This window comes from Biomphalaria glabrata, chromosome 8 (assembly GCF_947242115.1).
Source record: "Biomphalaria glabrata chromosome 8, xgBioGlab47.1, whole genome shotgun sequence".
NCBI classification, from domain to species: Eukaryota; Metazoa; Mollusca; class Gastropoda; family Planorbidae; genus Biomphalaria; species Biomphalaria glabrata.
Genome location: NC_074718.1, coordinates 26483226 through 26510723, shown reverse-complemented (window position 1 = coordinate 26510723; position 27498 = coordinate 26483226). Strand labels below are relative to the sequence as shown.

General features: G+C 38.1%; 1 protein-coding gene across 2 annotated transcripts in view; it reads right to left on the bottom strand.

Moving 5' to 3' along the window:
• LOC106070808 (BTB/POZ domain-containing protein KCTD12-like) overlaps positions 1-27498 on the bottom strand; it is a 134356-nt gene that overhangs the window by 9060 nt on the left and 97798 nt on the right. For both annotated transcript variants that reach the window (XM_056038189.1, XM_056038188.1), the window contains exon 3: positions 1354-1585. In XM_056038189.1, the coding sequence (XP_055894164.1) occupies positions 1354-1568 (215 nt within the window). In that variant the 5' untranslated portion in view covers positions 1569-1585. The remainder of the gene's footprint in view (positions 1-1353; positions 1586-27498) is intronic.

Here is a 27498-nt window from a genome sequence, read left to right as displayed (position 1 = left end):
TTATAATTTTTTTGTGACACTATTTCAATAGGTACGAAATAAAATTAAAGTTTTTGCATCGAATCTTCAGCAAAATCGAGAAATCGTTGTCGAATTAAATTACTTCTAGCACAGAAAAAAAATGTTTTCTTTTCCTTGTAGCTCAAGATTAAACCAGGTATAGATGAGATGGAAAATCAAATATGAAATTCCATGTTTGGTTCCACAGATCGTTCAATAACACTGCACAGATAATAACACTCTTCACAAGATGCAATGTTTTTATTTCCGAAGAACTACGTTTCCTCCTCATGTCTTAACGAATCTTCTAATGCAGAAGATCTGAGGACTTTCTCTCGAGCTCAATCAGATGGTGTTGATTTATTGGCGATGTTAAAGAGCTTTAGTTACAATGGCGTTGATCAACTCACTCACAAATTCTATTACTTTGCAAAATTCTCCAGGAATGTCTTCGCATGTAGTGCTACCAAATGACTGGTGGGAAGTTTCTAGTGATTCATTTTGTAAAGTTGCGACTTATCAATTTCTAGCACTTGTCTGACTTTTTCTTTATCTGTTAAAATCGAAGCCAGATTTTTAGAATAGAATTAGATGCTTTTTTTTTCGAAATTAAGTAACAACTTTTGCTACGTATCTACTTTACGCGTTGGTCACTTGAGTGGCAAAACAATCCCGAAAATTCCTCCTTCGGGGCCTTAGTGGAGATAATAACTCATGTAAGAAGTACACGCACCTCCATCGCAACCAGCTCGCCCAATGTGAAACAATAAATACACAAAATGACTCAGCCAAGGATTCAAAGAGCCGCATGAGGGACACAGAGATTGAGACCGACCTTTGTAGCCAAAAGTTGAAAAGGAAACATTACACAACTTAGCAAATACAATATATAGTAGTATACAGAAACATAAGAACCATATTTAGAACAACAGTTCAATAATTAATTAAAATTTAGTATAACTCAATTTCAATTGGACGAAACATGGACATTCAACAAATTTTTTTTTTAAATATCTTTTCAGTTTACATAATTTTTAAAAATTTTCTATTGTTTTATTTTGCTTTTGGACAATATTAACTCTTTCACTCCTGATTTTGTAACATCATAATATTTCATAATGTTTCTCTTTCGTTTCCATTTTCTATGTATCTCTATTGCTTTCTGTCTTTTTCTCTATTCCTTTCTCATTCTCTATTTCTCTAAATCACTTTTTCTATTTCTTTCACATTCCCTCTTTCTCTCTGATGCCTTTACTCTTTTTCTTTCCTTCCATTCTTGCTATTCGCTCTCGTTCTCCCCTTTTCCTTACTTTTTTAAAATCTAGTACTAGTTGGTTCTATTTCTTTCCCTACCTGAACAATACCCCATCTCTGTCTAAGAAATACTTTCCCTTTGCATCTCTAATGGCTTTGTGTCTGTTGGCGTCAGAGAACAATTTGGCCAGGTGACTATCTGGCTCGTTGCGCAGGGTCTCCAAGCTGGTGCTGTAATAGACTCCTCCTACGTTCAGTTCCACAATACTGGGGCTGTCGTTCATCATAGCTGTAGCAGACACTTTATCTGACATCTCACGGGAAACAGCACCTGGCATATAAAGACAGATGTTAAAATTTTCATGATAGGATAGCCTACAGCAGAAAAAGAAATTGTTTAAAAATTCAATATTAATTAATTAACTCATTATAAAGGTGGAAAAAAGAATAAGTTGAAATTAATAATAATTTATATTTGTGCAAGAAGTTGTCCAGATTTTTAAATATTTAAAACTTAAACAAAGAAAACATTTTCAAGTCAAATATGAATTTAAAGTGCAACGTCCTTTTAAAGTGCTGTCAAAAATTTCCCACTCTTCATAAAGTAGACGTATGATGTAGGTCAGGGATATTTAAAGCATGATATAAATCAATGATTCCCAAAGTATAATATAGATCAATTAAACGTAAAGTATGAAAAAGATTAGATATGCTCAAACTATGATATGGGTCAGTTATTGCCAAAGTATGCTATAGATCAGAAAAGATTAAATATGATATAGGTCAGTGATAATCAAAGTATTATATAGATCAGTGATACTCGAAATAAGGATAGAGCTCAGAAATGCCCAAAGTATTAATGATAACCTAAATATGATATAGGCTACTGATATCCGAAATATATATGTTAATAATACCCGAAATATGATATAGGTTAATAATACCCGAAATATGATATAGAACAGCGATGCTAAAAACAATAAAGGTCAGTGATGCCCAGCCTTTTTGGACTCCCATTCCAACACGCAAAGAATTGTCTGTGCTAATGGAACCGTGGGAAGAAGTTTCGAAATGTCGAATAACTTCACTTCCTAATAAACTTCCTTTTTCTATACAAACATAATGAATTAACTTTTACTATTTGATTGACTAATTGGTTATTTTTTTTATTGATTCGTATATTGTCATCGACTATGAATAATTGTGCAAAATTTCAACTTAATCTGAGATTGAAAAGTGGGAGAAAAAACGTGTACAAAACTCAATATGGGGATTGAATCCACATATACAGCCACATGTCTCGATAAGAAGCATTTATTTCCATGTTTGATACCAAACTAAAATAATTAATTACAATTAATACATTAACTGATTTATTAATATTTATTAATTCAGATTTTGTTAGGTAAAATAAACAATTGATCTGAGAATGGGTATGGGAGAAATAAGGTGCACACAAATTCAGACAGACAGACAGACAGAAAGTCTCTTGCACTAGAAAGTTTTAGTCAATCCAGTGCTCCCCCCCCCCCACGCACACACATTTGTTGCTCATAAAAAAAGTATTGATTCAACATTTTTTTATATAGTAACTAGAAATACATACTTCATTCTTAAATCGTGTGAATATTCGGTGAGGTACATTTCATTCCCTCTAAGTTACCAACCACATTGAGTGGACAGGAAACTATCGTGACCAGTACAATGACGCAGCGCCTTTAAAATTAATTTCATTTTTTTATTCCCTTCTCTAACGTAGAGTATACCAACAGAAGATCAGTCCCTGCTGTTTGGAACGTAATGAATGGAGAGACACAAAGCCACAAAAAAAAAAAAAAAATCCGCAGTTCAATAACTAATCAAGCTTATATCCCAGTCGAAAATAAAGTCTAAGATCCACGGCATGCTCGGACTACAAGATAGGTTCTTTACCAGGGCCCCGACGCACCCCTCACCCGGGCACCCACTATGACGACTCTCCCAGACTCAATTTAGGATTGCGTCCGCATCACAAAAGAGCAAGCACGCGCTTCATCTACATAGAGATAGGGTCAGCGGGTTGGATTTGACCACCACGACCGGACAGAGATGTTCCCATAACCCTGTCTCTGCATGTCCAATTGCTTCGATCTCAATGTTTTTTTGTTTTTACTAATGACGAAAAAACACCACGAGTTATTGTTTCTATTTAAGGAACTATTGACTGAGACGTTGCGACACAAGGTCGATAGGTTTCAGATTTTAAAATGTTAAATCTGTTATCAAAATCGATCAGAAGCTTTAACCTTAAAATAATTGCAAGATCGATACATCCAAATGTCTAGTCAGCGATGTCACCTTTAAAACAGATATAATTTTGTATTCCGGGAATGAACGAACATTCATTACTTTTTTTAAATGATTATTATTATATTATTGAAAAGCACAAACAAATTACAAAGACATAAAAATATATATTTGCTTTAATATTTTAATGGTACAATTGTAAACAGTATATTGGACATCCAGTATCCTCCATAGCTAACTACCGTCGCCATCTTCTTGGCATCGTTCCAATGATTGTCCATCGTCTACAAAACATTCTCGCATGTTGACCCCGGGGTGACCCTGAGTTTTCCCTATTTGCGTCGACATGTTTTAGAAAATGTCGACGCAAGAATTAACAATCCTAGAACCTTTGATCCAGGGGAGAATAGAATGTACTTTTCAGTAGAAATTAGGCAATGTATGAAAATAATGAGTTAATACGGTAAGTTAATTTTCGGTAGTTTATGTTATTCTTTTGTTTTGTCACGCACTCCGTTGAAAAAGAAAACACAAGTGAAGAATTCTAGAAATCGTTTGGAAATATAAATTTGAAAAAAAAAAAGGAATGGATTTAAGCTTAAACGATTACTTTCGACCCGCTCCCCAACTCGCTACCAACCCAACTAGCTACCACCCCCAACTCGCTACCACCACCCCTAACTCGCTACCATCCCCCCTATACGCTACCCCTCCCTAATTCATTATTACCCCCAACTCGCTATCACCCCCCCCCAACTCGCTACCGCCCCCAACTCGCTATCACCCCCCCCCCCCAAACTCGCTACCGCCGCATCTGGCCGAGTTGATGATATAGACAACATGCAATGGTGCCTGTTGGGGTGGGGGTGGGGGAGAGGGGAGACAATTTCTTGAAATCTGCAGGTAACAGGTTTGATTATTTTGTTCTCTCTTCGTCTCGAGTTGCCCAGATCTAGACATCAGTGTGTAAACATTGAACTATTTCAGAAACAAAAATGTAAGTGTAGGTTGAACATATGAGAATGTAAAATTTAAAGCAGATCCTTGTTTTTATTTTACTTCTAGTTGCCTTGTTCAGGAATATGTACACTTTTACTGTCGCAACTAATAAAACTAGTTCATGAAGAATTCGAAACAAAACAGTCCTCATCTTTCAGTTCCTTAATTATGTTTTATTTAGAGTCTTATTTCAATACTTGTATTTCAGTGCGTCCTGAGAGAGAGGGATGAGAGGGCGAGAGAGAGAGAGAGAGAGAGAGAGAGAGAGAGGGAGTAAGAGAGAGAGAGGGAGAGAGAGAATAGGAGAAAGACAATAAAATATAATTAGAGAGAGAGAGAGAGGGAAAAAGAGAGATAATAGTAGGCACTGTTAGAAAGAAATAAAGAGATAATAGATGGTACATTGATAAGAAAGAAAGAGATAATAGTTGACAGAGTAAGAGAAAGAGAAACAGAGATAATAAATGACAAAGTTAGAAAGAAAGAGATACTAATTGGCAGAGTGAGAGGGAGCTAGAAAGATAATCGCTACAAGTGAATTGGTTCTACCAGTATTGTTGAGCTGAGTAGTTTAATGAAAATTTTAGCTTTCTTAAACAAAACAACAACAAAATTTCTTGGTATAAACCGAAAGGGTTGAATATTGTCCAGACAAGTGATAGCATTAATATCTCTAGTTCTGATCGCTTGTCTAAGAGTTGTCTCATATGTTATTATTAGTTGTTGTTGTTTCAAGCGACTATTTCATCGTATAGTCCATTAGGTTTGTCATGTACATAGACCAGGTTAAGTTATTTATTTCGTTGTAAAACATACGAATCGACCAGCACAACAAAAAGGCGGCCAATGTTAATCTACCTATCGACTTATCAAGCATTCCTCACCACTGAGACCTATTTGTTTGTTTCATTTCCAATCTTCTTATTACCCCGTTCGTCTCATTCTCTAAGTAGCTTTTACCATTGGACAAAACACTCATCTCGCGGTTCACATCAATCTAAAAGGAGTTTAAAAAACAACAAAGAGTCGCATTAAACCGTCTCTACGAGTGAGATACGGCGAGCGGTTGAGCTTCGGTTGAGATCGTGACACCGGGCAACTCCCCGAGCTCAAGAACCCTGCAAGTAAAGAGAATAGATCTATAACAGGCTGACACAGAGGTGTCGCCGCGTTCCCATTTTTAGGGGCTCATGATAGCCAAGGGAGTCTCGGACTCGTCGCTACGAGGAAACGACTGATAGCTGAGGATTAGATTGAAATAAATGACGAGAACATCGTCCTGTAGAAAAGCTGATAAAATATTTTTTTGTTTTCTGATGATGAACAAAATATTTTGTTTTTAGATCTTCACAAAAGTGGATAAAATAAATAATTCACACTCAAGGGAAATGGATAAAATTGTAATAAAAATTGTTTTCATTTGCAGACTATGCCGTTAGTAGAATCAACATTTAGAAGTTTTATTTAATAGAATTAAAGCTTATTAATCGCATGAAGCACGTAGAAAAAAGTTTTTACACTTATTGATTCGTGATACTCAAATTGACCGGCCAAAAGTATAGGATTGGAGAATGTTCCAATTGAACTTAACAAATACGAAAATTCACGGGACAAACGTATTAATGCTAGAGCGTTAACTTTCGGTCCTTAGTATTATAAGGTTTATAAAAAAGAAGGAGATGGGTCCTTGACGATATCAAAAATTCATAATCTGATAACAAATCAACGGACATAGCCTGTGTTTAAAAAAAAAAGTTCCCCTTTCAGACCTTGCGATCTATAGGGCAGATGATGTAAATGTCATCTGTTTCTGTGGCCTACGGTTAATGACGGTGTCATGTGGCCAGCACCTCAATCAACCGCTCTTACTTTTACCCAACTAATGTAAGTCAGCCTTAAGAGCTGGGTGGGGTCAGAGGCACCCAAAGATCCCGAAATAAAAAATCCCAGTCTTCACCAGGATTCGAACCCGGGACTACTCAGCCACCGCACCTTCTGTGAGTAATGCTTAGAAGTAAATAGATAGGTTTCAATTCAAAACAAAGCTTTACTACAACAAGAAAAAGTAGCTGGACTAAATCTAGGGGGATATAATGAAAGTGTTGAGACTTGGCCACACAAGAGATTACATTAGCATCTAACATTTCAAGAACTTCTCTAAGTGTTGTCTCAAAATAAGAGTTTCAAGAAAAAAAAAGCAGACTTTTCATCTTTTTGTTCATTTGGTTTAAAAGCTACACAGGCTGGGTTACGCTATTAGCTAAACAGCAGTTGGCCGCCATATACTTAGATCTGGTCCTGAGTAATTATAGGCTCCGTTGGAGAGAGGAGCAGAAGGAGGAGGAGAGAGAGAGAGAGAGAGAGAAGAATCTGACAGTGCAGAGCTACACTCAATACATCAATTTAAAGGGATAGTGAAAGAAAGACAGAATGAGAAAGGTAACTATAGAGAGTGACAGACTTAGGGAAATATAGAGATAGAGTGTGCGAGTAAGACTGGATTAGAAATGTATATACTTTATATGTGTAGAAAGAGATATAGAAACGGTGCAAGAAAAAGAGAAAACGAAAGAAAGAGAAAGATGATGATGATATTTTTTCAAGATGAATTAGTAAGCACAAAAAAAAAGTTTACGGGTGAATGAAAAAAAAAGGTTTTGGTTTGATGTTTTTGTGCTGTTTGTGAGCACAGCTCCAGTTTCCTTGTGGTGTGGTCACTTCACGTTAACAATAGACAGAACTAGACGAATTTTAAATGAACAAACAAAAAATCGATTTCCAAATGTGCTAGCTTCTTATTAGAAACTAGAGTCTAGCTATGTTCTGAATCATCAAAGACTTGGGACAGTAAAGTCTTGGTGTAACCAAGCAGTTCATTTTCTTGTGTCTCAAGGGGTGAACTAGACGTTTTAGAGAAGCATTACTGAGCGAATCAACGAGAGACGGATAGACAGACGAACAGATAGATGAGATTGAGAGAGATATAATATGAGAGAGAAAAAGAGAATGAGAGAGAGAGAGAGAGAGAGATAGACGTAAAAAAAACCAACTTACTAGAGCACACTCCCTGGTCGAAAACATTGCTATGGATGTATATTACTTTTACTTTATATGGTTATTTATGGATTTTCTATTAAAATAATATACAATTATAATAATATAAGTTATAATAATATACAATAATCGCTACTAGCTTGTTGCAGCAAAACTAAACCAAACAGATGTCTGTGAACATCAATGTTTGAGGCACACTAGGACATACAGACTTTTGTATTGAGTGTTACAAACTTGACTACCAATGTCTACCACGACCTACAGGTATGTGGCTCAGAAACTGAAACTCCAATGCTATACTTACGTTTTCTGTGTATTGACTTATGCCCTGGACGTTTTCTGTGCATTGCACTGCAGACTGTCACTAAGCTAGACAAACAGATGTAAACTTTCCTACATATATACTAGTCTTTGAGAAGCCTTAACAATCAACAGACTTTCGTAAGCCCTAAAAATAAACAGACTTTGATAAGTCCTAACAATTAACATACTTTGTAAGCTCTAACAAATTAACAGACTTCAACAATTCCAACAATCAACATACTTTAACAAGCTCTAACAGACTTGGATTTAAACTAACTTCAACAGACTTTTTAAAAAAATCTCCTTTCTACCTCCACCAGACTGAAATATGTCTAGAACAACAGAAACACTGTGACATTTCCCTCAGACTGAATATGTCTAGAACAATAGAAACACTTTGACATTTCCCGCAGACTGAAATATGTCTATATTAATTGACAGAATTTAAAATTGACACTCCCTTGAGACTACTCAGACTGAAATGTAACAGTAGACTCACTTCCTTCAGACTACTCAGACTAAAATGTAACAGTAGACTCACTTCCTTCAGACTACTCAGACTAAAATGTAACAGTAGACTCACTTCCTTCAGACTACTCAGACTGAGATATTTCAGTAACAATAGACAGACCTTGAAACCTACAGAAGACACATATTCTGAGGAATTCTTAAACACTAGATCCTAACAATCAAGCTCCATTCAGAATCCTGCTTCTTTTATACATAAATATTTCTGAGATAATCCAAACTCCCGCTGGCCTTGACCCAGATCCCCAATGCATTGGGAATGTCACTTATTTTAAATGTATTGATTTTTTTTATACTCTTATTATTTTGAATCCAGCTAACGATGCTTGCCTACACAATTACGCTAATCAAGTGTCAGATCTTGATTTATGTCAATGTTTTAAAGAAAAAAAATGTAATGGTATATTAGATGGTACGATTCCAGCTAACCATGGAAGGATATCACTAGAAATTGAGAAAATAAATGGTTTTCATTATATCTAACGACGCCTATTAGAACTAATTGATTTCTTTACAATTTCGGAGAATGTCTGAGGTATCCATCAAATCGCAACTTCCCAAATATATATAGAATTAGTTTTACTCTTGTTATTTACACTAATTAAAATGTCAATCAATTCTATAATAATTGCATTACTAAGCAATCAAACCCCAAATACAATTCAACAAAGAATACAAAATAAGGTTGAATGCCTGTTGGTTCACTTGTATTACAAGATACGATTTTTTCCCCAATGAATTTTTAATGGTATTTATGTTTGTGTCCAATGGACAGCCTTCAGCCCCAGATCCACGGATCACTATCTGCAGCTCTCTGATAGCCCACTCTCTCACTTTCTTTCTCTCCGTCCCTTCCTCTTGTCTTAGTTCTCTCAGTCTCAGTTGACTTTTGTAAAAATAATATTCTCTTTCTTTACAATAGTGTCCTTATCAGTTTAGTGGTAACATTAACTCTTTCTCTCCAAATTGACGATACCATCGTTGATTTGACCTCATTAAATGAAATTAAATGTTGACTTTTATACACTTTATCTTGTGTTATGTAATAATAGCCTCCATTCCCCTTTAATTCTAGACCAAATAAAACATTTTCTGATAACAAACGACAAAGTTATTAAAGCTTAATCAAAACAAGGGAGTGAAATAGTAATGAGCAAAATGAAGAATTCCGTCGAGACGTGGAAAAATAATTACGGAGAGAAAGAGTTAATTCACATTTACAAACTATTGTCTTTGGAATTTGTATCTCTCTTTCTCTCAGTGTTTTGCTTTACATATAATAAAGAGAGAGACAGAGAGAGAGAGAGAGAGAAATTAAAGAAAATAAACAGTTCCTTGTATCCTTACTCTCTATCCATGGGACCGCTGGATAATAACACAAACCTTTTTTACGTTCCCACTATGGTCATTTTTTTCCCTATGACTCATTGACTTTTATTATTTCCCTATGACTCATTTACTTTTATTATTTTTCTGTACGATTTTTTTTTTCAGTCTTTCCATTTTATTTATTTTCTTTTTTATAATTTTCTTTTAGTCATTTTTATGTTCTGAAGTTTCCGACAACAACACTCTCCGGTTTCCGGCCCTGTTCCGGCCCTGTTCCGTCCCAGACTACACAACGTCCCTCTGTTTGCTCCATTACGTCTCAGCCCAGGCCCGACACGGCCAGTAATGACGGTTAATTTAGGATCCAAGAGAAATGGAATGTTCTTCTGGGCAGCCCTCCCCTGATTTTGTTTCTACCAATTCCAGTTCTAGACATGGCTGAAATAATGTTGGCGGATTCATCTCTGATTATTTTGTGGTTGTTTTTTTTTTTTAGTGTTAGATATGGTAGAGTAGTTGCTTCAATAAACAAGTGGAATAGGAAGGAACAAGATTTGGAACAGATATTTGTATTTTATTTGCTGCGTGATACCTCCTTGTGTTCCATTTTTACAAAGTTTATATCAACTCTGTCTGTCTGGTAAAAAGTTTGTATACGATATTCTCCCAAACCCAATCTCGGATCAAGTTTAAATTTTGCACAATTATTTCTTGTACCTGACAAAACAAGAATCAATTTTTAAAAATTTTGTTTGGTATCGAACAAGGGAAAGAAATCGTACTCAACAGATTTGGTGGTATAAGTTGAATTAGTTCCCTTGAGGATGCTTTATCTCTGAAAAAAAAAGTTTTTTTTATGCATTTAAAAAGTGATCACGGTAACATTCATTCCCCTACCCCCTTTTCCAAATGGTCAAGACAAGTCATAGCGCTTTGAAAAAGCTAAACCATGAAAAAGCGCTAAACAAAAACAAATGGTTAAAATGTTTCTAATCGCAAAGATTTCTTGTTGTCAGGCTAGATCTATAACAAATGTAATCACATGGCTGATCTAAACTAATCGATACAATAACACTAAATACAAACTTTGCTTTTTCTTTTATTGTTTTCTTTCTTAAAGTTTTCCCCTTAGAGCAGCTTGTCCTAGTGGTCCATGGATCTAACATTGTATGTAATGCTGGACCATTTTTGAAGAGGTAGAGAGAGAGAGAAGGTAAAGAGAGGTAGGGAGAGAGAAATGGAGAGAGAGATGGAGAAAAAGTGTTATATATAGAAGAGGTATATATAGAGAGAGGTGAGGGAAAGAGAAGGAAGAGAAAATGCATTGACAAAAAGCACAGATTGTTCCATGAAAACGCCACTCTGAGATAATCTTCGATCTTCCAATCGATGCCAACAACCTCGAACAGACAAACTCAATAATATTCTGAATGTAACATTGATTTTCAAATCAACTATGTTGACATACAGCAAACAGACAAACACCTACACGTTAGAATGAATCTTACTTCCAGCAACGAGACAAACACACTTCCACTAGAACCTCTTTACATTAACCAAACAGGACAAACACACTTACAGCCTAGCCAATTGTCAAGTCTTCTTGAATCCAAATAGGCAGATGCAAACATTATGACAGCTCATACAGCTTGAGTGGGTCATGCTACAACATTATCATACGGCTTGAGTAGGTCATGCTACAATATTATCATACGGCCTGAGTGGGTCATGCTACAATATTATTATACAGCCTGAGTGGGTCATAATACAATAGTATCATATGGCCTGAGTGGGTCATAATACAATATTATCATACTGCCTGTGTGGGTCATGCTACAACATTATCATACGGCCTGTGTGGGTCATGCTACAACATTATCATACGGCCTGTGTGGGTCATAATACAATATTATCATACTGCCTGTGTGGGTCATGCTACAACATTATCATACGGCCTGTGTGGGTCATGCTACAACATTATCATACGGCCTGTGTGGGTCATGCTACAACATTATCATACGGCCTGTGTGGGTCATGCTACAACATTATCATAAGGCCTGAGTGGGTCATGCTACAATATTATTATACAGCCTGAGTGGGTCATAATACAATAGTATCATACGGCCTGTGTGGGTCATAATACAATATTATCATACTGCCTGTGTGGGTCATGCTACAACATTATCATACGGCCTGTGTGGGTCATGCTACAACATTATCATACGGCCTGTGTGGGTCATGCTACAACATTATCATACGGCCTGTGTGGGTCATGCTACAACATTATCATAAGGCCTGAGTGGGTCATGCTACAATATTATCATACGGCCTGAGTGGGTCATAATACAATATTATTATACAGCCTGAGTGGGTCATAATACAATATTATCATACTGCCTGTGTGGGTCATGCTACAACATTATCATACGGCCTGTGTGGGTCATGCTACAACATTATCATACGGCTTGAGTAGGTCATGCTACAATATTATCATACGGCCTGAGTGGGTCATGCTACAATATTATTATACAGCCTGAGTGGGTCATAATACAATAGTATCATATGGCCTGAGTGGGTCATAATACAATATTATCATACTGCCTGTGTGGGTCATGCTACAACATTATCATACGGCCTGTGTGGGTCATGCTACAACATTATCATACGGCCTGTGTGGGTCATAATACAATATTATCATACTGCCTGTGTGGGTCATGCTACAACATTATCATACGGCCTGTGTGGGTCATGCTACAACATTATCATACGGCCTGTGTGGGTCATGCTACAACATTATCATACGGCCTGTGTGGGTCATGCTACAACATTATCATACGGCCTGAGTGGGTCATGCTACAATATTATCATACGGCCTGAGTGGGTCATAATACAATATTATCATACTGCCTGTGTGGGTCATGCTACAACATTATCATACGGCTTGAGTGGGTCATGCTACAACATTATCATACGGCCTGAGTGGGTCATAATACAATATTATTATACAGCCTGAGTGGGTCATAATACAATATTATCATACTGCCTGTGTGGGTCATGCTACAACATTATCATACGGCTTGAGTGGGTCATGCTACAACATTATCATACGGCCTGAGTGGGTCATGCTACAATATTATCATACGGCCTGTGTGGGTCATGCTACAACATTATCATACGGCCTGTGTGGGTCATGCTACAACATTACGAAGGCTCTTACAGCCTGTGCGGATCAAGCTACAACATTATGACCGCTCATATGGCCTGAGTAGGTCATGCTACAACATTATCATACGGCCTGTGTGGGTCATGCTACAACATTACGAAGGCTCTTACAGCCTGTGCGGATCAAGCTACAACATTATGACCGCTCATATGGCCTGAGTAGGTCATGCTACAACATTTTCATACGGCCTGATTGGGTCAAGCTATAACATTACGACTGCTCATATGGTCAACTATTGTTGATTCGTTGTAGATTTGATTATATAAGATAAGACCAGTCTCTAGTGATATCCTAAGCAAAACTTAGGCAAAATGTACAAATGATCTACAGCAGGGGTGGGCAAATTACGGCCCGCGGGCCACATGCGGCCCGCCGGAGTGTTTTATGCGGCCCGCCGACACCTACAGAAGTCAGGTGTGCCCACTGTATATACTTATAAAAATGCAAATATATTAAAAATAATAAAAATATAAATTATTGAAACTGTCATTATAAAAAGTTTTAAGCAAACGAGGACTATGCTTATTGGCTATACATCAATACACTCAATTCAAGACACAATCTCTGATCAGTATTTATTCAATGCTATGAAGAACTGTGTTGAATGTTGAGTATGCTTGGAACAAGATGGCAAGGGTGACAACTGGTGGAGCTCGATCTTTGACTGAGTAAAATGGTGTGTTTTTTTTATATCCCAACCATAATCTTTAAACAGGAAAGTTTGCACAAAGCTTCATAAAATTTTAACTTCTTAGTAGATGGAATATCAATACTAATCAAAATTATCAGAATGAAAGACGATCAACCACAAGTAGTTTCGGTTATGATCAAACTAATTCAATATGTCCATTGCATGGGTATGGTAAACGAGAACAATGTAAAATCTCCAGGAATAAATTGTTATGTTACTTAAAGGACACTGACTGTGACCTTGTTACCAATATTTCTAATGAAGCGTGGAAGACAGATTTCATGTTTCATAATTGCCATTGCAATGAGCTTTTTGCATATGAAATGTAAATGGATGTTAAATCTTTTCAAACAAGGCCTTCCCATCTCTACAAGCAAGCTAAAAGAAAACAGGCTTTGTCATTTTCCTTTGCAGAAAGGTGAAATTATTTCTAGTGAAATTATTAAAAGTACAACACTTATTTAGATCCCTTAATTTTGCAATTTATAAAAGCAAGAACCGGTTTCCAATACCATTAGCTCACCATTTAGCGCAGAAGCTGATTTAGCTCCAGAGGACATAACTCCGAGCAAAGAGAATTTCCAGTCAGTACTTCCACAGGAGTCTTATTAGTGCCAGAAGCTGTATGTCAACACTTAAAAAAATGTGCTTCTGTTCACACTATTTGAGTACACATTCATCTGTTCTTCTTCTTCTTTGTTCTCATTTTACATGTTGGAGGGTTCAGAAAAGTATTTAAGATGAACCGCGCAATGTTTTCCATATCAGGCAGTTCTCCGAATAGTTTTGGTTCTATAGGAGGGCTTTGGGGTCAGAGTCCTGTTCGGGTCTCTGATTTAGTATGCACCATTGAAGGACATGGTCAGCATTCTCTGGTGATGCACCAAAAGGGCAAGTTTCGCTCGTCCCGAAATTTAACTTCCGGAACATATATTGTCTCATCCAGTGAACAAGCATTATATTTTGGGTGGGGGGAAACTAAACAAGTATAATTACTGGTCGATTTTGACTGACTGTAATTTGACAGCAGTCACAAGGGTAACAACTAGTAAGCTAGTTCCACAGTTCCGGAACATTATGCACGAGTAAAATACTGCACATTAAGTACAACTGTATATTAGTGTATATTAGTTATTGTAATATAAAAAGACAACAGCAATAAAAAAAAATTATTAATTGATTTCAGAAATTGCTACCTCTTCTTGTAAGTCCTTAACGTGAAGTGTGGAAAAAAAGAAACGTGAATATAATACAGTCAACTATGAATTAAAAGTTAGCTAGAGTATCTTTCTAAGTTGTATATACATATGCGGCCCGCCATTCCCAAATTTAAAGAAATGCGGCCCTCGATCCAAAAATGTTGCCCACCCCTGATCTACAGATATAACAATGTATGTGGTTGCTCAGAGCCTGAAGCATTAAAGTCTCAGCTTTTATAACTATTGCCTACGGCGAGAACATTGAGGAGAAACAGCCTTGATTAACAGAAGGGAAAACACATTGCACTATGATCAAGCTATGACACTGATTCCATATTTACGCCCATGAACTGCGGCAAACCGCCACTCGAGAAGAGCCTGGTTAATCACAAGAGATTCTCTCCATAGATTGAGAACGACTTAATCCGTCCGGAACTGGAGTTCATTGTTGTTTCTCCGTAGAGAAGCTTTGTTTTATTGTTCCTAGCTCAAAGCTATATATTGCGCCCCCCCCCCCAAAAAAAAAACAAACAACAACAACAACAACAACAACAACAAAACAAAACAACTACATATATAAAAGAAAATACTAACTTGCTATTTAAGTGTGAAAGGCAAACATAAGGAGAAACACGCCCTCTCCTGTCTGGTAGAGAGTGCTAAAAATACATCGATCGAACTATCAGTACACACATAAATTGTGAGAATTAAAAATGTCCTGTATCAAATGCCAGATCCAAATATAGCCCAGTCAATCGCCGGTATTACTTGTGTCGTTCGCATTAGATGCTAAATTTAGATGAAGTATTCATTGTAGCAGCTACATGCAGGCATGTCAGGATGGGTACGAAATAGTTTGGAGGCATTCAATATATAATTTAAAGAAAGAAAAATTAGCAGTTGATTGCTATGTTGAAACAAACTTAGGAGTTTTGAATAATTTTGTTGGAACAATGAATAGCGCAACAAGCTGTTTAAAACAAAATATCAATATAGTAAATGCTGTTGAATAATACTAACGTAAAAATCAACTATCCTTCACAACTACTGGATTTTATTTAGAGAATAAATACTAAATTTAATTTTAAAAAATATTTAGCAAAAACATGGTGTAGGTCATGACACATTTCCAGAATAGTTCATCATACATTTTTTGTTCGACTAATCTTTATAATAGGCCTCAACACTGACCTGTGACTTGGCAACGAGCTATTGGTTTCCACTGCCCACAGGTTGCGACGTTGCAGGTCAGTGTTCAGGCCTTCCATGACCATTGGTGTCGAAAGTAATTGAACTCTATTGGGCTCAGCAGCAGTATCTCTGGCATGAGACAGCGCCAAAGTATGTCCCCCGTTGATGTGGGAATAATCTCTTTATTACATGTTCAAGCTCCTACTCTAACTTCCTAATATGTAGACTAGTAATTAATATCAGAATGGTTCAAGACTTTTAGACCATGGAATGCGCACATTGAGTGGTTGAGATAAAGTGATTGAATAAAGTCAAAGTCAAACATGAAAATGTGTTCGTTTTCTCCACAGCAAACATTTGTTTCAAGTGTTGTTTTTAAATAGTGTTCTTTTTTTTCATTTTTTTTTGTTCAAAACAAACCATTTCTCAAGAGTTTTTAAATAATGCTAATGCCTTTGTACGGCGGTGTTAGCGATGTGTTAGAAAGAAGAAAACGCAGAAATGTCATTACAGTCGTACACACAGACACAGACACAAAGAGGCAGAGTTTTACTATGAGAATATCGGTTGGCGAGAAGATAATGGAATATAGGAGGCTGGATGGGGGGTGGGGTAGGGAGATATTTGCATGAGTGTGAAAGAAGAACTGGTCAGTGGTGTACACGTACATAAATAATGCAGTATGTCTTGCAGACGTCGCAGCCATTTTGGCGGATATGGAGATGAGCATACAGCGTGGAGACTTACAGGGAAACGGGGGGGGGGAGGAGGGGGAGGCTGCATCGTTATAGGAGTCCTGAACACTGACCTACAACGTCACGACCTTTGGGCAGTTTAGACCAATAGCTCGTTGCTACGTCACAGGTCTGTACGACGTGGCAACGTGGAATTGGTATTAACTGCCCACATGTGACGTTGTAGGTCAGTGTTAAGGTCTTCTATAACGATTGGTCTCGGTTGTATTCGCCTTAACAGTGCCCTGGGCAGATGTTCTTTGCGGGGCCTAAACCTAATTCTAGTCACGGGCTTCCAAGGTAATTGGTATAGGTGCCGAAGTGGTTTCATCACTATTGAGTAGCAAGTCCTTGTTGAGGAGTACTGTTTGCGAATAAATCCACCACAATGTGTTTTATCCTATAGTATAAAGTATTGGTATGGATCAGCTGAATACTTGATACAGATCTCATATTTGTATTAAGGTAGCAGATGAATTCTTATATCGCTGGCCCCCCTTCACTCGCGTAATCTTGGGCGGTGGCCCACTTTCTGTACCCGCAAAAAGCCGCCATAGTTTATCAGAGTAAAAAAGTCTAATGTAGATATTTCTAACGCCTGACACTAAAAGGGGAATAATATTTTGTTTTTCTATGTCAGAAAGCTACCTCCCTCTTGCCCGACCTTCCCAGTGTACTGAGTGCACAATTTGAACCCGATAAAATCTTTTTGAAAAGAAAAACGTCAAGTCTGGAAGAGAGTATCATAAATATGTCATTGGTGATGGGGGCATACCATTAACGTTTAGAACTGTTAGAAGATAAAGAAGATCATAATAAAACCAGAGGGATGTCTATGATAGAGTGGTAGACCAGTGTAGTCTCAATGTCTAGAGACGCTGTGGCTGAGTGGTAAAGCGCATGGCTGCCGAACCGGAGGGTCAAGGGTTCGAATCCTGGTGATAACTGGGATTTTTAAATTCGAGATCTATCTATATCTTATGAGTACGTGACATTAGTTGGGGAAAAGTAAAGTCGTTGTTCTGGCCACATAGCACCCTCGTTAACGGTGGGCCAGAGAAACAGATGCAAGGTAGATCAGAGCTCAGAGCCCTATAGACCGCATGGTCTGAAAGGGAAACTTTACTTAACTTTACTAGTCTCAATGTCTCGAGGATATTTCGTGTTTAGGTTTATTTTGAAAAATTCAAATCTTGGTTCAATGAAAGGTTGTAATATTGATATACAATTTAGGCAGAAAGTAAGGCGTGTTTATGTTATGTTTATGTGTGTATGTGTGTGCATGTGTGTATGTATATCGCGAATACAAATCAAAACAGTTTGAACAATCTTGATAAAACTTAGCATAAATGTTCCATGAATACTAACATATGTAAAGAAGCCCTAAAACAAACTTAAGTTAAGACCCTCAAAAAAAGTTGCCTAACTCTATGAAATTATTACTATGTCATGGATCTAGGTCCTATAGCCATGTTTACATAAGACAAGACCGAATGATCACGCATGCACAGAGCGGAAAATCTCGCGAAATCTAGATCTATCTTCGTAAAGATAGTTTTTCACTTTAACACATGGACATATGTAATATAGTCTATTCGTTGAATAATTTGGACAAATTAACCTTCAAATTTGTGCTTCAAAAGCAGTTCCCTAATGCAGTGACTTTATCCGTCTTGACGTACATTTAATAGCCATGATGATATCGCGCGCTTCTTACATTAGACACTACCGAAAGATCACGCATGCGCAGCGCATAACATTATTACATTCACGCATTCGCTTCATTTAGAACATTATTATTTTGTTTAAGTGTTTCTATACGTGACTATATACTAGTCATGCAAATGAAGACCCGTGGGCAGTGGCTTATTTATGGCTAGTGTTCAGATAAAATCGTTGACCTCGAGTTATATCTTTAGTAGCGACATCTTATCAACAGACATTGCTAGAATAATGAAGATTATTCATTGTATGTGTATTCATGTGTTCAATCTAGTCGAGCAGGATATTCCCGGCTGATTCAGGCAACTCGTCTCATGCTCTAATAGCTCTAGGGAAGAAGGAGCACCAAAACCTTAGGGATTTCTCCTAAGGGAGCCGCTAGAAACAGTTAAAACACTTATGTATTTATATCCTAAGTGTGTGTATGTGTTTAATTAACTAAATGTAAAATATTTAAGAGATTTAGTTTTACACTAATTGTGTTTCATTTAATTCAGATCAATTACGGCTCATGTTGTGACTACAAATTTACTCAGCAAGTCACTAATTCCATGCAAATTAGAAAATCAAAGTCATTTTAGAACTAATTTGGTTCCTTTGTCCAATTAGTGCGTCAGCGTAATTAACTCTTAGTGTTCTGCAAAGTTAACAGCCTTGAAACCAGATTAACGCCCTTAAGAAATCAATGCTCACGTCACGGGGAGGGGGGGAGGAGGGACACACTCGAGAAAGAAATGTGGAGAGGGAGGGGTATGGGTGCAATAGGTTGACATCACGAGCTCTGATCTACCTTGCAGGAAGTACGTTGACACAAGTACCTGGCTAACCCTGGGCCACCAAGGGTTAGAAATAGCTCCAGACTGTTATTGCTTTGGGTGCACCACACTGAAGCAGAGAATCAAATTAACGCGGTTGGTGTGAGTATTGGATTTTTTTTTTTTGATTCATTGAAATGGAAATCTGGTCGATTGGGGAGAACCTAACGTGGATGTATATAGAACGGGTAAATAAAACGATTTTTTTTTCTCTTTGGGTTGAAGAATTACATTTGAAGAACTTTGATGACATCTTACTTACACATAAAAGGTTTTAGGTTTATGAGATCGTTACTGAGTAAATGTCATCAGTTCAATCAGAATGATGTCTCTAATGAGCTCGGGGACAGTATGTCGCTACGTTTTCAACGCCATTATATGGAAATAAACTTATTTGTACATTTGGGCATTTCATTAGTGTATATTCCTTTAAAGTTTATAAAGAATCACGTGATCTCTAAAGGTCATGACCCATGCTGAAGCTGATAGTGGTGAGCTTTTGAAGTCATGACCTGTGCTAAAACTTATCAGGTGACCTTCAATGCCATGCTAATTTACAGGTCTCTCTTTCACTTGGTTAATTCCAGTAGCAGGTGTAGGTCTGCTCATTGAGAAGCATGGGTACCAAAGCTGATGTAAAGTAGATCTATAAAATATTTGCGACAGGTGATATCTTTTGGTGACACTTTGCAACATTTGAAACGCTGATTTTAATATTGCCAAAAAAACAACAACAACAAACACATCAAAGACCTAAATAATTTCCACGTCATGTCATAGTACATGTCACAGTTCATTTTGCAGGTTAAGTCGCAGGTCATGTTACGTTTCATGTCACAGATAATGTTATAGGTAACGATGTAGGTCGGGTCACGAGTCATGCCACAGTTCATGACAAGGGTCATGTCGCAGGTCATGTCACTCGTCATTTCACTGGTCATATCGCGGATCATGTCACCACTCATGTTGTAGGTCGTGCCGCAGAACCTGTCGCAGGTCATTTCGAAGGTCATGTCACAGGAAGTGTCGCAGATTATTTTGCAGGTAAAGTTTCAGGTCTTGTTACAGGTCATATCACAGGTCATGCCAAAAAAAAAATGTAAACAAAAAAAATCATAACCTGGTTATGAAAATGCCTAGAGTTTATAAATACTGCCTTAATCTGCACACCTTTTACAACACAAAGCTTAATATGTATTCAAGAGCCTTCAAACCTCTCTAACTAAATGCTAAAGCCTACATTATGGTAATAGAGTATTATTTTCTCTAGCTGCTGCTTAGTCTGTTCTGACTGCTGTAGAATCCTGAACTTGAAATTCATATTTGTTTTCATTTGTTTTGTAAGTTGTGCAAGAGGAGCTTCTAGAGCTGTCCGTCTGTCTGTCTGATACAATTTTTGTTATTTCTCACACACCAATTCTCGGAGCAAGTTGAAACTTTACACAATTATTTGTTGTACTTAACAAAACATGAATCAACTAAGAAATTAACCAATTAGTTAATTTTTTTTTTGTTTTGTATCAAACAAGGGATATAAATTGAGAGATGTGTCTGTATATGTTGAATTATTCCCTTTTTTTACGTTTCGTACACATTTTCTCCCATTGCCCAATCTCGGAACAAGTTTAAAATTCGAATAACTATTCATAATCAATGACAATACACGAATCAATCAAAAAATATCGGAACAAGTTGAAAATTCGAATAACTATTCATTTTCAATGACAATACACGAATCAATAAAAAAAATCACCAATTAGTTAATCAATGATGATTTGTATAGAAAAAGGCGCTTATTAATCCAGTATTCAGATATATGCTATTGACTTAGCGGTCATTCCTTTTAGATAAGTTGTTGGTTTTTTTTTAATTATTTTTTTTATATTGCTATTTTTTATTTTTAATGTTTCAAATGGCCAATGATGTTGAAAGTTAAACTACTGCCGCTGGGAGCAGGGTGACACATTGAGATAGCGTTTTGCTAACACTGAAGGACATTTTTCTTAGTAACCATCAAGTTTGTTTCCTTCTGTAACAACGTCTCCATTCTAGTCAGAACTTCATGGAACCTTCAGGAACCTGCATGGAACCTGGACACGGTCGCTAATCTCAAAAACAGGTCTAAAGATTTTTCAAGAAATTTAACAGTTCATCTTTATCTCTAGTTTGACCGAAATAAGTGTTCAAAGTAAAAAATAAATATATGTAAATTTGGCGTAAAAACTCGACTTAGGTCTAGAGCCAGCATAGGTTTTGAAAGGACTGACGCGTTCTTGAAAGAACTATCGCGTTCGGGAATTTCTGAATGTATGTCATTATCATTCCAGAGCTTAATAAATTAATGTTCAGGAAAACATCGTCTTCTAAGTCTAAATTTAAAAGCCTACCATTTTTATTATTAAGTAAAAAAAACAACATGGCGTGGGCAGTCATTGTATATTTACCGATAACTGAGTTAAATTTAAAGCTACTTTAAGATTATTGAAATATTATCTAAGATTTTCTTATAATTTAAGTAAATCAAATATTGATTAAATTTAGATGAAATATCTAGAAGTAGATCTAGATTACATCTTATGAATTCTAAATCAGAAGTATAAATCCAGAGTCTATACTCGGTTCGAACCAATTAAAAAAAAATATTTCATTATATTTTAAATTTGTTAATGGAGGTATTTTCTTTAAAAAAATGTATTTTTAAAAATGTTTTTCATATATAATCGGTCTTTGCAGTGAATTTAATTGATCATCTAAGACAGTTTTAAGCTGTGCAGGTTGTGCTGACGAATGGAAAAAGATGAACTTGTTGAACTCGACTTAAAGGGTGTCTATGTTGATCAAAGAGATTTATTAAAACAGACTAAAGTCACAACATCTGAAAAGATTTGTCAGGAGATCGATCTGCCAGGCATACCACTGTCATTGAAGAAGACACAGAGAGAGAGAGAGATGAACTCTGAATGAGGTCAGGACAAGAAGGTTGGCTACTCCCGTAGTGCTTTGGCAGGAAACTCGTCTGTACGAAGTAACGCCTCGCAGTTCCCACACAGACACATCTTGAGATACATTCCATCTCGGAGCTGGGGGACATTCGTACAATATATGCACCACTCGATGACGCATAGTTAAAACATCCCAGGATAACTTAAAACTACGAACTATTAGTCATGTATAAGGTGATGTACCATTGACTCTGTACACATTCCGGAAAGGAGGAACAATAACTCATTGTGAACGTTAATTGACCTGGTTCTGTTACAAGACATTGTCTTTTGTACAAAATGTACCGCGTATATTCCTTAACCTTACGCAGCTCTAATTAAGTGAGTAGGCAAGATGAGAAAAAAGAGAGAGAGAGAGAATTTATATATACAATAGAAACCAAAACAATCAGAAATCGAAATTTCTAAAATTATCTAAGATGTTATGAATTGTCATTGATTTTATAATTGGCCACTTTACTTAAGAAAAGTACGATACCTTGACATTTCATAACCTTTCATTACGATCATTCACTCCTTCTTTACCAGCAGCTTATTGAAATCATCAATGAAATATGGATTTGTGGCAAAATGATATAAATCTCTTACCTACTTGTGAGTTCGAGATCTAATCTGTACGAAGAGAGTGAGTAGTTAGAGGCTGAGTTAGAGGCTGAGTTAGAGGCTGAGTTTTCTCCCCCACCCCTTTCTCATGTTCTCAAAAAATGTTGACACGTGGGTCACGGGCGCGTCAAGGTTGCCAGAGAAGTGTAAAATAAAAGTTCTTTACATTCTAGTAGCTTGCAGTTTCTACAACTAAGAATAACAAGGGAAATAATACAGCACGGAAGCGCCTAACAATACTTAGACATATTCACTACTCATTCTTAAGTAATACACACACACACACACATATTCACTCCTCATTCTTAAGTAATACACACACACACACACATATTCACTACTCATTCTTAAGTAATACACACACACACACACATATTCACTACTCATTCTTAAGTAATACACACACACACACATATTCACTACTCATTCTTAAGTAATACACACACACACACACACACTTACATACATCGATAAAGAGAGTTAGAGAATGGAAGAGAAAAGGAATGAAACAAAGAGACACTGAGAGGGAGAGAAAAAGAGAGTGAGATAGATAAAGAGATAGATAGAGGGAGAGAGATGATTTTATAGTACTTTTTATAATGCAAGCGAGTTGTTTTTACACAGCTTATATCAACTCACTCTGATACAATTTTCGTACACGTTATTTCTAACCTACACAATCTCGAGTCATGTCTATGTAATCTGCAATTAGTTTATTTTTACCTAACAATACAATCAATAAAAAAATGTAATTAATTTATGGTAATGAATTATTTGTTTGGTACCGATGTGGCGGTATACTTTGAATTAGACTACTTTATACATTAGATCGTCCCTTAAAAGTTTGAAATTTATAATAAATAGCTGTAAAACCTTCTAATTCATAAGCACTTTATTGGCACAGTGGTTAGTGTGTTGGCTTTAGGAGGTTTGAGCCCTCGAGTTCGAATTCAGGTCGTCCAACTTATTTTTAATAAAAGCCACTTCTTCCCCCCCCCCTTTTTCCCCTTTTTCCCAAATGTTCCAGACGAGCGACAAGCTCAGAGCACATTGAGAAAGCTATAAGCATGAAATTGCACTAAACATTCCATTTATACCGATATTGCGAATCGCATAGATTTATCATTTTTAGACTAGATTTTTAGATTTAAATGTAGAAAGTATTTTAATTTATATTATTTGCTTGTTTTTTTTTTTGTTTTTTTTGTGGGTTTTTTTGCTTTGAGATAGTCCAAGTTTATCAAAGTTTCAAGAAAGTCTCTCTTAGACCCAACAAATCTCTGTCTGGCTTCTACCTTTTCATTCAATACCTATTTAGAAGTTTAGTGTATAAACACTTTATGAGCTCTTTTCTTTAACACCTCTATTTTGTATCGTCTTTATTTCACCGTAGTCTCCCCCAAGTTTTCTTGACGCCTTCCGCCACAACAAGATCTAGGTCAGAGTAACGATCTCATCCACACAGCGGCTAATTATGGCCAGATGGTCAAGATATCATGCTTCCTGGAAGTGTTTAATGGTGTGACCAAGTCTGGAGACTTGGAAGTAATTGTCATTAGAACTAGATCACGCCCTTTTTTACTCATCAACTTTGTCGTCCCGAGACATGACGTTAAACTGCGCTCCTCTTTCCTTAGCACTTTTGGAGCTCAAAAGTGCCCTACTTCTTTTCTATCATTGTGTCTGCCTCCTCTTTTCCTAAGTCTGCCTTCATTGATCATCACACTGTCTCCTTAACTTTAAATTCTCACTACGTCCTAGACCAGTCCGTTTGCCGTGGACTGCGACGGGTAAGGGGGGATAAAGAGATCCTGGTGTTTGAGTGGTGGCTATCTGAGGATAAACCACAACAACACAATACTTTGGCTCCAAGTTCCCCTAGACCTGAGACCCAGATGGCCCGCTCTGGGTCAACCGGCTGGTCATGCCGAGCTACCAGCATAGGTCGTCGGTGGGCGGTGGCTGGAGGGTCAATCAGGGAGCTGCTGTATCGGACACATGTCCGATGTAGCAGCTGACTGAGTATAGCACCTGTGTAGCCCTGGCGGGCTCATTCTGGACATCCGAATGGCCCGTCCCCTTGTTGGACTCGATGGCGGGGGGGGGGGGGGGAGCACAGGTGCCGAATTAACCAAAATATATATGGACAAAAAACACACACAAAACTACTTGCCCCAGACCTATGTCTGGGCAAGAAACGACGAATTGACGATAAAAAAGAGGAGGTCCCAAAAAACTGTGCCACCTGGCCATCATTTCTGGTGGTTAGATGCACAGAGGAGGGAAAAAGCCTGACCAAGTTGAGCCCTTTTATTATCTATAAGGGACTCAATCAGTAGTGGGAGAGCCCAAGAGTGTGTCTAAGCTACACAAAACAATGGAACTCCTTGTAGAAGTAGACAGCAAGACACACTCTGATGGGCTTTTAAGATGCAGAAGACTCTGTGATCTCCAAGTGGAAGTCATGCCACACAAGAGTCTGAACACCAGCAGAGGTGTAATCAGCTCTAGGGACCTACTGGAATGTTCCGAGAAGGAAATAGTGGAGGGCATTGAAGGAGTCACCCATGCCCGGCGCATTACCAGGCGCAGGGAGGGTGAGGAGGTCAAAACCGCCACTATTATCCTCACATTCGGAACTAGGACACCGCCAGAGTATGTGAAGGCAGGATACCTACGAGTTCCAGTGAGGCCCTACATACCTAACCCCATGAGGTGCTTCAAGTGCCAGGGTTATGGACACGGCGCGGCAGTCTGTAAGAGGAACACTGTGTGTGCCAGATGTGCTGGAGAGGGTCATGAGGACAAGGGCTGCACAGCCCAGTTCAAATGCCCAAACTGTCAAGCTGGCCACTCAGCCTACTCCAAGGACTGCCCTGTGTGGAAACAGGAGGTTGCCGTGCAGGAGTACAAGGCAAGAAACGGATGTACCTTTAGCCAGGCGAAATCGGCTGTACTGGCCCTACCCAAGGGCCAATTCGGCTTGACAAAGACCTACGCCCAGGCTGTTGCTAAGAAAGGAAGATCCATAGCCACACAGACGGACACATTGACCCCACCACCCCCTCCTCCTCCCCCAACTCAGAAGAAAACACCGCCAAAGAACACACCTCTGAAGAAACAAGAAAGCCCTGTTGTCATGCTAAAGAACAGGTTCTCTGTGCTCGCTGATGAGAGCATGGAGACTGAGCAGCATGTCAAAACCAATACTCCGGGAGAACCCGGAGACATCATGTCTGACACAGGTTCTCCTCAGAGAACCCAGCCAGACACCCCAACCTCTACTGAGTTAGAGGTTGACCAACTCCCTAAGGGGAGAAATCAAAGCGGAGAGGATGCCCGAGGTGAGAGAGGAGGAAATAACCTCCGCTCTAACCAGAGGGATCTCCCCTCTCCAGAGAGAAAGACTTCCCCCAAAAGGGGGTTGTCCTCCTCTCCATCCAAACCCAAGAATAAAAATACCAAGGTCACTGGAATAAAGGAAAACCCCTCCGGGGGCCTCCCAAGGCCAAATAGCTCCAAGTAGGTCATCTAGAATAAGCCATGGATTCCAGAATTGTACAGTGGAATTGTAGAGGCCTCAAGGCCAATTACGAGGAAATGCAGCTACTGATGGACTCTGAGACTCCTGTAGCTGTCTGCTTACAGGAAACATTTCTAAAAGATTGCATCAGCTTCCGAAGCTACCGTGCTTACACCAAGAATGTTGAGGATGCAGAGAGAGCATCAGGTGGAGTCTGTATCCTTGTGAAGGATAGCATCCCCCATGAGAGGGTAGAACTACAGACCACACTACAGGCCGTAGCAGCTAGGATAACCCTTCACAAGGTTATCACTTGCTGCAGCCTGTATCTACCACCAGGCGCTCCATTAAACCGAACAGACATGGAGGACCTATTGAAACAACTCCCCCGGCCTTATTTAATCCTTGGGGATTTCAATGCCCATAACACCATGTGGGGATCCAACAATACCGACACAAGAGGTCGTATGCTGGAGGATATCTTCCTCCAACATGATTTATGCATACTTAATGATGCATCACCGACCTACTTGCACCCAGGAACTGGATCATTCACATGCATTGACCTCACCGTATGCGTCCCCGGACTTCTGGACGATTTTAAATGGTCAGTTAGCAATGATCTACGGGGAAGTGATCACTTCCCAATCATCATTACTAACAATCTCCCTTCATTGGGACGACCTCAGCGGTGGAAACTGAATAAGGCCGATTGGGAACAATTCCAAAAAAGATGCTCTGAGGATATCACAGAAAATACCCTCCATGAACAGAACCCAGCTGATACCTTTGCTAGCAAGCTACTAAGTATAGCCAGGAAAGTTGTACCCCTAACCTCTGCAAATCCAAAACGGCCTAGCAAACCATGGTTTGATACAGCTTGCAAAAGTGCTATTGGTGATAGGAAAAAACGACTGGCTGCATTTATAAAGAATCCTTCCCAGGAAAACCTAAAGCTATTCAGGATAGCTAGAGCAAAGGCTAGACAAACCATACGGTCAGCCAAAAGGAATTCCTGGAGAAGTTTTGTCGGCAGTCTGGA